Source organism: Saccopteryx bilineata, chromosome 10 (assembly GCF_036850765.1).
Source record: "Saccopteryx bilineata isolate mSacBil1 chromosome 10, mSacBil1_pri_phased_curated, whole genome shotgun sequence".
Taxonomy (NCBI): domain Eukaryota; kingdom Metazoa; phylum Chordata; class Mammalia; order Chiroptera; family Emballonuridae; genus Saccopteryx; species Saccopteryx bilineata.
In genome coordinates, this window is record NC_089499.1 from 42286052 (window position 1) to 42303598 (window position 17547).

Here is a 17547-nt window from a genome sequence, read left to right on the forward strand (position 1 = left end):
GGAGCACCAAGAGGCAGAGGTTGAAATAGAAATACACCCCAATGGTACAGCCAGCCCACCACGTACGAGGCTGGTGTGGAGCAGGCTGAGGCAGAGCAGCAGAGGCAGCCCAGGGCAGACGCCATAGCAACAGGGAACAGTGCCAAGAGGCGTGGCCCAAGGAGTGGCCGAGGGGGAGAGATGGCAGAGGGGCAGGCCCCAGGGAATGGTGTATCTGGCATTTTACCTCTTTAGGGACTGACTTAAGACACACACACACACACACACACACACACACACACAAAGGTGAGGGCCAAGGGGTCAGGGGTGCTCTCTGTGCATTAGACTTAGGGGCAAAGAGTGTAAAGTTTTTCCCTCACATTCCATAGCCTGGTGGAGCCAGGAAAGGGGCTTTTGCTAATGTGCACTCTTTCTCTAAATTAGTTTTTTGCTTCCTTGCCCTTGAAATGTTGCTATTAGTATCATTAATATGCAGGAAAAAACTCAGGCCACACTGGGATTCAACTTTACACTAAAAAATATTGTATTTTAAGGAAGTGATCATCCAAGCCAACCATTGCAAGGGATATCATTTACCATGACAATCAGCTGGAACTTATATAGATAAAAAATAATAATTTTAAAAGTTTGTAGATCATACTGAACTTGGCTTCTTAATAGGCCTCTCTCTAAACCTCTGAAAGAATGGCTCATAAAAAAGTAATTAGTTTATATAGACTGTCAAGGTTCATGGAGGACAGCTGGCCTTTGATGCCTCATCTGTGATAACAGGCAGCTACAAGGTAATAAAATTGAGCTCTGAACTATTGCCAAGATATTCAGTGATCTCACGCTGAACACGGTGCCAAGCAGAATAAACTATAAATGCTTGCTTGTACTCCTGTTCTTTGATTTGGAATCTCTAACAAGTCTAAGACATTTAGGAATTGCATTCATAAGCCCCAAATTCCTATTAAGTAAAACCATTGACCTTACAAATTCATGTTCATAATTAATATTTGTGATGAGGTCTGATTCTGAGTGTGCTCAATATGGCTCCTGTCAAAAGTCGCAAACATGGCTTCTGGAGTAGGGACTTGAATCGGTATTAATTTGTCCGAGGTTGGCTATTAAACAATCCAATTACTGACAATTGGAGCTGCTTTTCAATCACCATGGATTTCACTATGGTGATCACCAGTTACGGCTTTTTCAGAGAATTTCCATGATGCTTTCAAATTCCCAGTTCATTCTTTCCTGTGCTGTCCCCTTATCAGAAATTCCATGGGCTTCTTTTTCCTCCCTAAGCTCAAATGATGCCCCGTGCCTTCAATACAGAAAACCATAATAACAGGTGGTTTTCCTGTGGCCTCCCTCATTTACAGACAGTGACACTCGGCCATCTCAGGAGAGAGAGTGCATAGACAATGGCAGCAATGAAAATTTCATGCGAATCCAAGGTCACCAGAACTGCTCAGGAACTGAGGCCATGGCTGTATCAGGGACAACTTAATCTATTCCCTCAGGGCACGGCTGCTTCTCTCTGGGACCAGCTGCCACTCCTTAGCCTGCTGACCAAGCATAACTTTGATTTGTACATGTCACAGAAGCTTCATCTGCCACCTCCAGCCCCCAGTATGGCCTCTCAGCCCTCAAACAGGAAGTCAGTTGGCCTGCCTGTTCTTTTCTCTCCAGGCAACAAGCCCCAGGCTATAACCAGCCTGATCATTGTCTACCTTGAGTCAGGTGCCCACCTCAAGTCCAGTCACAACTGGGCAGGGAAGCTCGGTCATGTGGCCTGGAATTTGACCACCAGAGACAGCGAGTGGGAAAGTACCATCAACATGCTTGTATCACAGTTGTCCATAAGGCCATAGATTTGGAGTCCCTGATACACTGGGATGCCTTCAAGCTTGGGGCCTGGTGGGGGCCTATGTCTTCTGCTTTACCTCCAACGGTGGGAAAAAAAGGTGGCGCTCATGTTGGCTGTTTTGATTTTTGTTTTTCCTGAATTATTATTGTATATGGAGTCCTGACTTTGGAGTTCTAGGTTTCACCCCATTGTCTTTTTACTGAGGCTGCACAGAGTCAGGGACTCTGACATAAAGATGAGGAAGCTAAGAGTGTCCCCTGGAAGTGAGGCCAGGACCCTGACACAAGGAGCACTGTGCCCACTTCTGCTGAATGTACCAGCTGTGGAATGGAGAAGAACCAAATGATGGCCAAAGAGCAGAGGGGTTAACCGGGAGCAGTGGACAGGGGACTGGGAAAGCACTCCTAGGGAACCGAACCACCCTCAAAAGGGGGGACTGGCAACAAGTTCTAGCAGGATATCAGGACCACTGTGAGCCAGACCGGTGTTGCTATGTGCCTCCCATTCTTCCTCTCACAGAATGGGAGGTTATCGAGGTTGTCCTTACCCTGGAGGGTTGTATGGGGAAGATATCTTTCTAGCACACATCTCTCTGGACCAGGAAGAAGTAATTCCAGACCCGATGAGGATCACAAAAATCTTAGGCTTCAAGCCAGATGCCATGATTGGATCCAACTTTGTGTGTGCGTGTGCATGCGTGTGCATGCGTGTGTGTGTGTGTGTGTGTGTGTGTATGTGTGGGGGTGTTCCAGGATAGGGTAGACATACGTTGCATAAAGAAGGGACGTGAGTCATTGTGGCCTAAGGGCAGGCAGGCTGCGATAGAATGACTGCCTTGATGACCCTAATTAGTCAACCCTCCATGGCCTAGGTATTGCCTCCAACTTTGACTCTGGGTTTGGCCATGTGATGTGTTTAGCCAGTAGGACAAAAACCTGTCCCAAGTAGGTGTTTGCGAAAGTGCTTGCACATTTCTGTGCTCTTTGTGCTTCTTTCTCCGGAATCATCTACTGACATGCTAACACTAGCCTTCTGGACGAACACATGAAGAACAGTGTCACCCCAGCCAAGGCTACTCCAGACTAGCCAGCCTCCCACCAGCTACCCATAGACACCTGAAGGAACCCAGCTGGGACAAGCTAACCCTAACTCAGATTAGCAGAGCTGCCCATCAACAGATAGGTAGACTCGTGAGAAAGAATTAATGGCTGCTTTTTGATGTTCCTAAGATTTGGATGGTTACTTCACAGCAGTACCTAAAATATCTAGTTGGATTACACCTTCACCATTATTACTGTGTTGATAGAAAATTACCAACAGTAATCCCTCCTTATCTGCAATTTCACTTTCTGTGGTTTCAGTTACCTGCAGTCAACTGCAATCTAAAAATATTAAAGAGAAAATTCCAGAAATAAGCAATTCAAAAATTAAAATTGCATGCTCTTCTGAGCAGGGCAATGAACTCTCACTCCATCCTGCTCTGTCCCACCCGAAATGCAAACCGCCTCTTTGTCCAATGTATCCATGTGGTAGGTGCTCCCAGCCAGTTGGTCACTTAGTAGCCAGTTATAAGACCGACTGTTTTGGTATCACAGTACTTGTGTTCAAATAACTCTTATTTTACTTAATAATGACACATAAATTTTATTGCAGTATACTGTTATAATTGTTCTATTTTACTATCAGTTACTGTTGTTGGTCTCTTACGGTGCCTAGTTTATAAACTAAAATTTATCATACGTATGTACGTATAGTGGAAAACTTAGTTTTTTACTTAATAATGACACATAAATTTTATTGCAGTATACTGTTATAATTGTTCTATTTTACTATCAGTTACTGTTGTTGATCTCTTACGGTGCCTAGTTTATAAACTAAAATTTATCATAGGTATGTATGTATAGTGGAAAACTTAGTTTATATAGGGTTTAGTACTCTATAAAGTTTTAGACCTCCACTGGAGGTTTAAAATATATCCCCCATGGATCAAGGGAGCTATGAAAATCTGTTTTAGTTTCAGTCTCCCCTTCTGTAAAATATGGATAATTATAATTATGCCTATTTCAGAGGATTGCTGTAAAAATTAAATGGTATAGTGTGTATAATATGCCTGGTATGTAGTAAGTGCTCAATACACTTTAGATCACTTTCAGTGCTGATACGTGCAAGTTGTTTTCTGTACAAGGATCTACAACTGAAGGGACAAATAAGGACTGCCATCACCTCTTTCTCCACTTGCCCAGTCACATGCTCTGGTGTGGGATAGTGTCTACCTGTAAGAAAGAGTATCTATATCTAGTTTGCACAGTTACCATACGGGCAAGCAGAAGTCCTGCTATTATTATTTTTATTGCTCACTTTTCATTTTGTTTTAATATAATATTGTCATTAACTCAGAATCCCAGAAGACTTGAAATTCCGGCATTTCCCGGGCTTATCTCAAGCTTTCTCCAAGTGCCAGCACTCCGGCTTTCTAACTGGGAACTCCACATCCCTCCCGTCAGGTGGCCAGCTCCCACTGGTCAACCAGGACCTTCCCAGTTTTATTACACCCCAAGAAACTTTCAGACCATGCTGGTCTGCCTTCCTGAATGTCCCTTACGCTTCAGCCTAACTGATTACAAAGGATCCGCAGTAAACACTGGTTCTGCGGTAAACATTAGATTGAACTGGAGCAGGACCTCACCAGTCTTCTCATATAGAAGGTCAGGGTCACTGGTGAATAGCTTCCTACCTCCATTCAGACCAGGGAACCCAGCCCCTGCTATAGGTATTTACCTGGGACTCTCACCCTCTTCTTTCTCCTTGCTTAGCCACCCCTTGACCCTTTCCTCCTTCCTCTATACTCTGGCACTTTGTCCGTTCACCAGCCATTCCATAGGGTACAACCCCTTAGTGCCTGACCACTCAGCACAGAAGCAGCTTCCATGACCATACTTGAAGCGTCTCCAGCTGCTGCCAAAAAACCCCGTTCAACCAAGCTTTTGTGGGGAGGCTTGGGATACCAGGAGTAAGCATGAGCATGATGGAGGAAAGGTGACCAGTAGAACCTTTCAAATGAGCCGGTCCGTCCTACACTTACCAAGGCTAAGCTGCCATGCACCAAAAATACACATGACCTGCAACATGAAAGAAATTAAAACCAACAGCAACAACAAAAGCAAGTTGCAGGGGACATACAGACAGACAGTTTCAGGGACACTGTGAGCCAGGAAAGCGAATAATTGATAAGAAGAAAGATTTGGAAGAATTTGTTACAGTTGAGAGAAAAAATTCAGGGTAAAGACTCCAAACCAGGGAATCTCCGTATTCTCCTTTTAGCCGTGTGGCCCCACCCTACACAGTGGCTGCCTACCAGCTCTGTGGCTGGGGAAATGCTTTGATCTCTTCTCAGCATGGCCGGAGTCTATTTCCCATGATCCTGGAGCCCAGGTTAGGTGAATGGCCCTTGTCCACCCCAATGGGGCTGAGATCTGCCTCCTGACCTGATTGGCCATCAGCACATAGAGGGAGGGGTAAACAATGTGAAAGGAAAACATTGGAGTGAATGCAATACCTGTGGTGGGAAAACCAAGAAAGGACCCCAAATACGTCCCTAACCCCATGTCAGTTACTGTCAAGGTAAGCAGCTGCCAATCTGATAGACACCAAGGAACAGGGACAAATTAATATTTGATTTCAGTTATGACTATACCAGGTCTTTCTTTCTCCCAGTCTGCCTGGCAGACTCCTCCAGCCCCAACAGAATCAGGACCCTAGGTGTGGTCCAAAAAGCCTTGTTGCTCCTGGGGACTACAAATGGACTCTTTCATTGTCATCTTCCCCAGAGATTACAAGCATCAACTTGATCAGGTCTTCTGGCTTACTTACTGATTGCTGTGCCTTCACCCCTTAAAGCAACTTCTGCATTACCTTGATGAGTTCTCAAGTCACATCTTGCCTACAACTGGAAACCCTTAGGTCACAGTCACTATAGTGGTGGTGGTGGTGGTGGGGTCCGTCACAGGGATGGTGGCCTGAATCCTGCGGAGATGGGACAGCAGGCTCCACCATGGGCTGCAGACAGGTGTGGGAGTCGAGTCTAGTTCTCACTTCCCTGCCTAATCTGAATCCCACCATCTGCTCAAAAATTGGGCAATCACAAATTATATCAGCAAAAACATTTAACAACACAATCTAATTTGCCACTGAAAATAGAACACATGTTTGTTTACTCACTGTCTATGAATTAAGCCATCAACATAAAATACTGACTCCTATGTTTGTATAAAAAAAAAGATATTTCAAACAAAGTTGCCTATGGCAGTGTGATTTCTAAAAATAAAAAATAAAAATGTAAACGATCTAAATATATAAAAATAGTGACATGGCTAAATAAACTATGATACAACTATATGATATATAATTATGCCTACACTTAAGCAATATTTTCCAGTATGTCTTAGTCAGCTTTGGAGATGTCTGAGAAAAGAGAAAACACAAAGACTCTGAACCATCTATGATCCAAATTAATAAGAACTACATATCTTTACATGAACAGAATAAAAAAGTCTAGCAGGGTCTTAGGAGTGAGAGTTAATCCTTTATTCTTCATTCTTTTCAGTAATTTTCATGTGTACCTGAATCAATAGACACTGGTCTGTGTCTTTCTGCTTCCCTTTTATTCTTAATTTCAACACTGGGAGGTTCAAGATGTCAGCTCAGGCGATAGATTCCAGAGAAGTCTGAGCCTAATTCTCTGCAGAGACTGCTACAGTTTGGCCTCTGGCTAAGGCCAAGAAAAAGATCAAAGAGCAGGGTGGGATCCCAGAGGGCACCCTGATTCTGATCCTCAGGAATGACACCCAGTACAAAACAAGACACATCTACTGTGAGGCTGATGTAGATGGCTCCACAGCTGCCAGGACCAGCACTCAGCCAGCCATGGGGCAGGACAGACTAAAGATGGCTGGGTCCAGTACAGGTGGTCCTGAGGTCGTGGATGGGGGAGTGAGGCCCAGATGTGGTTATTCTGTTGGGTTCCAGATGCTCCTTACTCATAGACCTCTTCTATGGTTTTTGCTACTGCCATAAACTACCTAAACACTTATTTACTTATATTTATCTTTAAATTGGGGTTTTAAAAAGATCTCAAATGAATTTATTTAAAGAGAGAACAACTAAAAAACAGCAATATGTGCCTCAAAAAGAAAGGAACCTAATTAAAATATAGCAGAATATTAAAAGTCTAGTTCGATGCTGTTTGCCTATGGAATGCTATGAGATTGAGCTTGCTCTTTGTCATAAAAAGAGATGAGCAAGTGTTCCAGGGGTGTGGAGACATTTTGACCCTCCCACACTGCACCTTTCTCCTTGACATAATCAGAAAGCAAGGGAACTTAAAATGGGATTCACTGCTCTTTAACTCTATGTCCAAGTATCAGGTCACTCTTCCAACACCAATGAGAGATGTCTCACACACTGGACAACAGGCCAAGGAGAAGAAAGGCAGAATGAGGAGTCTGAGGGTCTGGAACTGAGTGACAGGGCTAATCCATGCTCGGTTAGGTAACCTTGCACGGTTACTTAATTTCTCTAAGTTTCAATGTCCTCGTTTGCAAGACAGAATTGCAATAGATGACCTACACATTTCACAGGGTTAGTGTGAGGCTTGGATGTAATACTGTGCATGCCACAGCTGGCACACGTGCCTGTCTCTCTGTGGATTTATAACAAAAGAGCATCTGGTTTGCAGTAATCTCAAACTATATCTTACAACTAATAGATTATCTATTCCACAGGGAAAATTATAGGTAGAATATAAGGAAATTTATTTCCAACTAATATTTATAGAGTTCTGCATAATTCACAAACTATTTTCCCCTATGTTATTTAACTGATTGTCTCTACACTGCCACAAAACCTAACAATTTAGGCAGCATAGTAGTTTGATGATGCTCAAGTGGGTTGACTGCATCAAACCTTCAGAACAAACCCCAAAGTTACTCTTCTCCTTTCCTCATTGTTATCACAGATTATAATCACATCATTGTAATCTATCTAAAATGAATAAAACATATGTTAAAACACATGTGGCTTATTGGTGATAAGAATTACAATTACTCTGATTAATCTCATTAGCATTGCTAAGATTATCAGAATTATGATATATTGGACATTTACTGGCTGTCAGGGAGTACTCCAGACACTTTGTATTAATATCTTATTTAATCCACATTTTAACCCAGAAGTAAGTACTGTGTTTACCCCCATTTATATATGAGGAAACTGACCCTCAGAGAAGTTCAGTAACTTATCTGAGACCCTACAGCTAGTAAACAACAGAGCCTAAATGTAAAACCATGTGCATCTGGTCAAAGCCCATGACTGCTCACAACCAGCATTCCCTTCTCACCATAGAAAACCCTGGCGATGCAAGCCCTCGGAGGTAGTCTCTGCCATCAGGCACCTTGTCGGACCCAAAGCACAAACAAGGGCCCTGGGCAAGTCCAAGGCAGATAAATGCATAGAAGCCAGCAGAACAAGGGCAAATGGAGTTAATTACGGAGGAAAGAGCGCCTTCTGCTGCAACCAGCCAACCAAACTAGGCCTAATCACATCCCAGGCAATTTTCTGGACAGTCTTCAGAGTTGCCTAAGCAGCCAGCCAGTTATGCCTGGTCACTCTCTATAGCCCCGTCTTTACTGAAGGCAAGTCCACACTGGCCCAGTGGAGACAAAAGAGCAGTTCTCTTTTCTCTGAAAGACAACTTAATTCCCTTCAAATATAAAAATCTCCACAATTTCCTAACAGGCCTCAATGGGGCTCAAGAAGAAATTAATAAGTTCAAAATGTTCTCAGCTTGCTTTCATTATCATATTTTGCCATGCAGTGGATAGAATTTTCTTTATTACTCAAGGATTTTTCTTATCTGATTCTCTGAGAAGGTCATGTCCACTTGGCGCAATACTAGGTTAAGAACTGAGTCTGGTCTAATGAACTTAACTTAGGTCTGAGGGAAGTTTCATGGACTAAGAGTTGGTGCTTCTACTCATCAGGTGAGGCAGGCATCAAAAGGCAATATAATAAAAACTGTAATATAATATAAAACGCAGAGCCAGTGGTGAGAAGTGCAGCCCCCAGCTAGCCTTCTCTGGGATACTGAGCAAGTCCCATGACCCCTCTGTGAGTTAGATATCTCATCTATGAAATAGGCAGGGATAAGGATCTGAAAAAGAAAACTCAAATTTATTAAACTTCTATATCTTGAATAACTACAACATTCATCATAGTCATTCTTTAAATTTGATCAAAATAACATTGGAAAGCTTATATCATTTTACAGATGAAGATAGTGAGGCTACCATAATTGGTGACTCCATTATATTGTCACTAAATCACATGCTGGCACACCCATACCATTAAAGGAAAAGTAAACTGGTACAGCCACTAAAAAAAAGAATATTTAAAATAGAGGCCCTGGCTGGGTGGCTCAGTGGATAAAGCATCGATCTGCTACACTGTGAGTTCAACCCCCGGTCAGGGCACTTATAGGAAGCAATCAATGAGTATACAACTAAAATGGAGCAATTAAGTGAAAATAACAAGTTGATGCTCTCTCTCTCTCTCTCTCTCTCTCATTCTCAAATCAATGGATAGATGATATTTTTTAAAATATTGAAAATAGAACTACCATATGATCCAGAAATCCATATATTCAAGGGAAATGAAATCAGGATATCAAATATATAGATATTTGTACTCCTGTGCTCATTGCAGCATAATTCACAATAGCCAAGACCTAGAAATAACCTAAGTGTCTGTCAACAGATGAAAGGATAAAGATGTGTGTGTGTATACATATGTGTTATATATATACTGTTATATATATATACACATACACTAATATATGTATATATATGAATAAAATATAATAATATTCAGCATGAGAAAGAAGAAAACCCTGCAATTTGCTACAATGTGGATAGACCACCTTAAGGTTATTATGCTCAGTGAAATAAACCCGATAGAGAAAGAAAAATACTGCATGATATCACATATGTATGATCTATTATGTCAAATCACTTATATGTTTCAACACTTACATGTGGAATCACTTATATCATATATATTATCACTTATATGTAGATTGACTTATAAGTGGAATTGGCTTTAAAAAACCAAACTCATAGAAACAGAGGGTAGAATAATGTTACCAAGAGGGTAGGAGACATAGGGAGATGCTGATCAAAGGGTAAAAACTTTCAGTTATAAGATGAATGAGCTTTGGGACTCTAATATACAGCATGATTATAATAGTTAACAGTACTGAATCATATACTTCAAACTTGCTAAGAGAGTAGATCTTAAATCGTCTCACCATCTACACACACAAATGGTAATTATGAGAGGTTATAGAGGTGTTAGGTAAAGCTATGGTTTAATCACTTCACAATATACAGTGTATCCGTAAAGTCATGGTGCACTTTTGACCGGTCACAACAAAAGACAATAGAAATGTGAAATGTGCACCAAATAAAAGGAAAACTCTCCCAGTTTCATACCTATTCAGTGCAGTTCGATGTGGTTCACGCACAGATTTGTTAGGGCTCCTTAGGTAGCTATCCTGTATAGCCTCTACAGACTCGTCACTGACTGATGGCCTACCAGAACGGGGTTTCTCCACCAAACTGCCGGTTTCCTTCAACTGCTTATCCCACCGAGTAATGTTATTCCTATGTGATGGCGCTTCGTTATAAACGTGCTGATATTCCTGTTGCACTTTGGTCACGGATTCGAATTTAGCGAGCCACAGAACACACTGAACTTTCCTGTGTACTGTCCACATTTCGACTGGCATGGCTGTGGGCCGCTCCTCTGTATACACGGTGTTACGTCAACATCTGCGCATGCGCACATGCTGCCACATCATCCTACAGAAACTGGGAGGGTTTTCCTTTTATTTGGTGCAGATTTCACATTTCTATTGTCTTTTGTTGCTTTCCTGTGACCAGTCAAAAGTGCACCATGACTTTATGGATACACTGTATATACATGTATCAAATGAACACATTGTATACCTTAAACTTACACAATTTATAAGTCAATGTAACTCAAAAAAGTTGGGAAAAAGAATTATAAACTACAGAATATTAATTGAATAGGAAAGCATTCATCTATTTAATCAGTTGCAGAACAATATGTAATAAAATGGTATATATTTTTAGTGGAAAAAATAAGTTACGATATTGAATATAAGGTAGAAAAATGAGTGGAAGGGAATACACTAAAATGATAACAGGGCTCTGGGAATACCTTTTGGGTGCTTTGTGATATTTTTCATATTTTCTACAATAAATACTTGTTATTGTAATAATCAGGAGATATACAATAAAACTGTTTTATATCCCTGAATTTTGCATTGCTATGCAAAATAGAATCATGATTGTTATTTAAATAAATGATACTTTAACTAGAAAATTTTTCTTAAAAAAATTTTTAAGTAGGAATAGGAATAAAAAGAGAAACGAGACAGAGCAAAAATAACATGGATGGAACCATCTCCCAAAAAGCTTATAGCTCACCTCAGAGGCTAAGCTGGAAATAGAGACTAGACTACTGGGAAAGGGGCAGAAAGGGACACACGATACAAGAGCAATGGATAAGGGGGACCAAAAGCTGCAGTTGACTTCAAGAAGTGATAGGGCTGGAAGATAGGAATTTTTCAATTTTATAAGAATGATAGAGATCTGAAACAAATCTCTATTTTCTTTGTAAGATAAATGTTTTAGAATAAGTGCTTGCAGCATGGATGGATGACTGGTGCCTATGTCCTGTCGTAGAGCTAATCATAAATAACACAGAGAAAAATAGCTGTGGCCGTTTTAAAAAGCATCTTTATTTTTTCTCTTAAGAGCTTGGAAGATTATATTTTGATGCATTCAGCTAGTTTTGTGTTTTGTTTTGTTTTTAAATGTAGCTGCAAATATCAGGAAGAGAATAGAAATTGTCTTTAGAAGAAAAGAACTAGTCAGGGCTTGGCTTAGAAGTAAACCTTCATTTCAAGATGTGCCTGAAGAACCACGGCACACACAGTTCATTAGAATACAAATTCAAGTTTAAAGGTATTTGATAGGTTTATGATTTAAGGAAATCCTTTGGTGAATCTTTATGCAAAATTGTTAATTATCCTTCAGCCCTACAGCCAAAGAAGATAAGTCATCTTTTGTAAATCCAAACTTTCAAATATCAGATTTGCTGGAACTCCCCCCCCCCCTCACTTTGTTCTGTACATTAGAAAGCTTATAACTTGAATGGAGAAAAGCTCACTCAACAACTTTAGTTTTCTAGTTCACTAATGGATGAAACAGGGCTACACCGAGGGCAGGCATACTAATCAGGCACATCCCTCATCTTTTAAAGAGTTAGCCTCACTACACTAAAGTGACTAAAAGGTATCCATTGACTTCCTACTTAAAATGTCATTGGTTTTCTCTGCTGTTTTAAAAAGGGGTCACACATTTGAACAGGAAGGTGAATGAGAGGGCCCGCTTGGTGGAAAGACCCCCGAAGGCAGGCTTGGAGGGAAGAGGCTGAGGAAGACCGGGAGCACGTGCTGCAGGCTCGAGAGGGAAGCTGCGACTCAGCTTTGTACATATTTCCAATCTGATTCATCAAGATAAACCAGAGACCTTTTCTTAATGCTAAATCTCCCAATATCTAAACGTTGTGCCTTTTTTTTTAAGCACACGGTATATGCCAATCCAAACGTTTTCATAACCCAAACATTGTTGCTAGTGTTTGTTTTAAAATCTCATTTCTGAGGATTGTTAAGAATGGCTGATTAACCTCAATACTGTATAGTTATGCTCAAGAAAGAGATCAGCTGGAGTATTCTCAGGCTGGCAAAAGTTTGGAGAAGACACCTCATCGTCTGTGGAACAGACAGCATGGGACTTATACTTCGCAGTGGAATCTGGGTAAGCTGGGACCTCTGAGGATGGCTGGAAGATGTATGCAAATGCCCCAACTTTAAACACCAGGGAAGTCACAGACAGGTGCCCTCGGTGTTTACCATTCTACATAAAACCAAGATAAAGCCTTCTTCTGGGAATCAAGGGTATCTCCCCCATGCTCTGTAAGAACGCTTATGCATTTATCTTCACAAAATGCTGAAGTTGCCCCATTTAACCCACCCCCTTGCTCCTGTCTTTATAATATTCTGTAATGAAAAAAAGGACCTTCACAAAGCTTATCTCTTCAAAGTGCGAAAGAGCCAGTTTTTTTTTTCTGCCCAAGTAGCTCATAATGTAGCAGACAAACTGTCAGAAAAAATAGACTTCATCATGGTGAAAACCTCAGCCTGGCACCCATCTATCATAAAGCAATCTTCTAGAAATCTTGAAAACCTTCATTAAATTTCCTGTCTTTCTCCTGACAGTTATAAAATGTTAACAATATTACTCATGATGCAGGCATCTTCAGCAGTTCTTTGTTCCAGCTCTCCACCCCCGTCATCACCCATCCCCTTCTCTTTGCCACAAGCTATGGAAACATGAGACCCCTTTAGCTAATATTTCCTGGTCTTTTTTCTTTCCTTTTCTTTTTATCAATCCACCGAACTACAGGTTCCCACCTGTGCCTGTGCCTGGCATATGGATAACGGGGGCAGTGGGTCACACACTTCCTCATGTTTACGGGTCATCTTTCTAGAGAAGATTCCCCTCCAGAACTTACTAGCTCAACTTTTCCAACTCGCAGGGACCACTTCAGCGACATACCATCTCTCAGAAGAAGAACAAATAAGCACCGTGCACTGGAGGTGACAAAAGCAGAAAAACCATACGGAACGGAGATACAGAATCCATGCCAGAAATCAGAAGAGGCAAACAGCTTTGAAATCACAGGCTGATCTATAAGATGCATAACACAGTGACAACAGCTGTAAAGCCCGAGTCTGGGGCTTTGTGAGGTTTCCCAGCCTGTCTCCACAGTGAGCCAGGCTCAACCATGCTAAGCCATCATCTCACCTGCAAAAGGAACTGGTGCATCTTTGTCCAGGGCTACTAGCGGTGGGTCCAAAATGACAGTGTCATTGTTCTCAGTAATGACTCCATGATACGAAGTCTCGATCCATGGCTTGTGCTTGTTGACTATGGAAAAAAAAAAGATTAATAAGATTTGAATAATTTATAATACTACCATTAATATTGTATATTTACTCAATCATAGATTCTCATCCAATCACCACATGAGGGACATAGAACATGCTATTCTCATTTTATACCCAAGGATACATCAGAGAAACAGGGGTTCAACAATTCACTCCAGGCACACACAGAGTAAGGTCAGCACCGAGACTCAAACATAGTTTTTGGCTCTAAGATCATAAACCCTTTAACTTACCCAAACCCCATTATTTCTATTTCTGGATACCCAGTATAGATATTGTCAAAAAACTAATTAAAAGATTTCATTCTCAAAAACTACCATCTATTAATAGGCATTTCAGTGTTAAAGTCTATTATTAATCAATAGACTAGCAGATTAGACTGTGTGCTAGGATTTCTGACCACAACCTAATCTGATCCACCAGTAGGAACTGTTATTGCATTTTACACACACACACACACACACACACACACACAAACACACGTACGAGTACCAAAATATCTGTAAAGATAGGACAAACATTTAAATATTTCCTGATTATTTAAAGACTGTGTTATCTAAATCAGTGTCACTGATCTAAATGGTCTAAAATCATCTAGCAATTTAAATTTCTCTTCAATAATTTAACTAGTTTAATGATATATTGAATGATATATTATCTAATGAACAATTAATACAGTTAAAATAGATATCAAATATACGTTACTGGTTGAATTGTGTCCCCAAAAACATAGGTTGGAGTCCTAAGCTTCAGTATCTTTAAATATGACCTTATTTGGAGATAGAAGTAATCAAGTTAAAATGAGGCCGTTAGTGTGGGCCCTGATCCAAAATGATCGGCTTCCTTATAAAGAGGGGAAATATCGACACAGAGACAGACATGTGCACAGGGAGAACACCATGGGAAGGGTGGAGTTGTGCTGTCACAAGTCAAGGTACTACCAGAACTAGTAGAGAGGCATTCAGAACAAGCATGGTCCTGAATCTAAGATTTCTAGCCTCTAGAACTGTGAGACAGTAACTTTCTGTTGTTCTAAGCCACCCAGTTTGTGGTACTTTGTTAAGACAGCCCTAGAAAATGAATTCAATGTAGTTACAGTCAACAGGTACTAATGAAGGGTAGATATTAAAATAAAATGTGCCATTATTGGTGTAATATTCCTGTGTGAGCACCTCAACTGATGAATACCTCACTTCTGCCAATTCCATCACCTTAATTTGATTCTGGCCCAGCTGTCTCCTATCTGTATAGCACCTGTGGTTGGTCTTCCAGTAAGAAGTTTTGTCCCACTCTAATCCATCCTTCACACTGGCATGAAGAGCGATCTTCCTAAAACAACAATCTGTTTACTCCCCATGTACCCTCACAGAAGCCTAGGTGCAGAGTAGGTGCTTTAGAAAAGAACAGGTTACAAGGAGCCTTAGAATAATCAAAGGTGTCCTAAGGCCAATCCTCACACCCTGCTTCATAGTTTAAAAGTGTCATCACATACTTAATTCTCCCTACAACAACCTGAGACATAGATGTGATTGTTGTGAAACAACGAAGAAACTACTTCCATAGGTGTGACTTTCCAAGATGGCCCCAGAGTTAGATAACTATCGAGAAAACCAAAAACTCTTTCATACTCCATAGCCAAAAAGCACACACACACATACACATTCATATATATGCAATACACATTCTAAAATATAATATATTCTAATGTATATATGTATTACATTGCATGCTTTTCAGTAACCATGGCAAAGCAAGAGCTCACAGATCTGAGAACAGACTCCTTGCAGTGGCTCCTGTGCCCTCTCCACACCATCATACATCAAAAGGTGAGTCAAGAGCTATTTCAGGATTGGTGGCAGCCTCAACCCAAGCCACCATTTTGCTCCTTCTCATCTCTTCCAGAGCAAGCATGAACTAACCACGAGGCATTTAGTGGGGCAGGGACATATGCCTTCTAGTTTCAGGTCTTGGACCTGAGGCCTATTTCTGCTCACTGAATCATTTCCAGGGAAGACAACATCTCTGCCTACTGCTGATCTAAAGGGGGCAGCAGACCCACCCATCCTCACATGTTGGTATTCAATCCAGTGCTTCTTTATGGACCCGGAATAATTAATAGCCTCCCTGGGCTGTCCCCACACTTCTTTGCTCTTTTATTAGCCATCAACACAAATACAATGTAAATAATTTGCAGCTCTTGGGGGAAATAATTCATCTCTTTTCCCTTTTATTAAACCTATGGGCCTATTCATTAGAAATGTGTGCAGAGGCTATGCGAGGAGCCCACCCAGTGTTGCAGATTCACTGCACCACCTGGCTCGAGTGGCAGATAATGGAATCCAGAGCCACAGCTGCTGGGTTTCAGCCATGGCTTAGCTGCTTCGGGGCATGTCCTGGGCAAATCAGTTGGCCACAAAGACGTTTAACTTTCTCAACTGTAAAATGGGAAATGTAACACCATTCACAGGTTGTCATGTCATTCAGATGGGCTAAACACACAACCCCTGATGTTTCAGTGCTCAGAGCCACCACTGGGTTTGGGCAGCGACAGTGTCTGCAGAAGAGGTGACTTCTAGAACTTAAAGTTGAGGTTCTCCCTCTTTTTTTTTTTTTTTTTTTTTTTTTGTATTTTTCTGAAGCTGGAAACTGGGGAGAGACAATCAGACAGACTCCCGCATGCGCCCGACCAGGATCCACCCGGCATGCCCACCAGGGGGCGATGCTCTGCCCCTCCCGGGGGTTGCTCTGCTGCGACCAGAGCCACTCTAGCGCCTGGGGCAGAGGCCAGGGAGCCATCCCCAGCGCCCGGGCCATCTTTGCTCCAATGGAGCCTTGGCTGCGGGAGGGGAAGAGAGAGACCGAGAGGAAGGAGGGGGGGGGTGGAGAAGCAAATGGGCGCTTCTCCTATGTGCCCTGGCCGGGAATCGAACCCCGGTCCCCCGCACGCCAGGCTGACGCTCTACCGTTGAGCCAACCGGCCAGGGCTCTCCCTCTTAGTGCAAATGGGTTCACTTCCTTCTGTCCATCGGCCTGCCTCCCTTTTATCCCCTCTATCACTCCTATAGTTATTTGACTACCTATCAGATATTAGACATTTTATATACATTCATTAATCCACACAACAACTTTATTAGGTAAAACTTTGTATCTCATTTTGTAGTCAGGAACTGAGGCTCAGAGGGGTCCCATTTTTAGAAAGTAAGAATGTTAACATCCCATAAACATTCTCATTTCTTTCCCACTTTATAATTTCCTTCAGATCTATCTCAACTTTTGCTTTGTCAAGGTTGAAAAACATTTGCATTTTGATACATAAATTTTAAACAAAATTAAATCATTTTTTGCTTTCTCTATAAATCACATTCTCAAAATTGCCAAATCAATAGCCTACATTTACATTACTTTGACTATCAGGGTACCACAGATGGCTGAGCCAAGGACCGTGCAAGCATTGCTTTTCCTCTTTCGTGGTCCAACAGTTGTTCCAAGGACCAAATTCCTGGTATCTAGACCAACTGCCTTTTTGATTTTTATATTCCATCAA

At 41.5% G+C, this 17547-nt stretch overlaps 1 protein-coding gene across 2 annotated transcripts in view; it reads right to left on the reverse strand.

Annotated features, from left to right (window-relative positions):
- CLSTN2 (calsyntenin 2) overlaps window positions 1-17547 on the reverse strand; it is a 662061-nt gene that overhangs the window by 398607 nt on the left and 245907 nt on the right. For both annotated transcript variants that reach the window (XM_066244545.1, XM_066244544.1), the window contains exon 2: window positions 13861-13983. In XM_066244545.1, the coding sequence (XP_066100642.1) occupies window positions 13861-13983 (123 nt within the window). The remainder of the gene's footprint in view (window positions 1-13860; window positions 13984-17547) is intronic.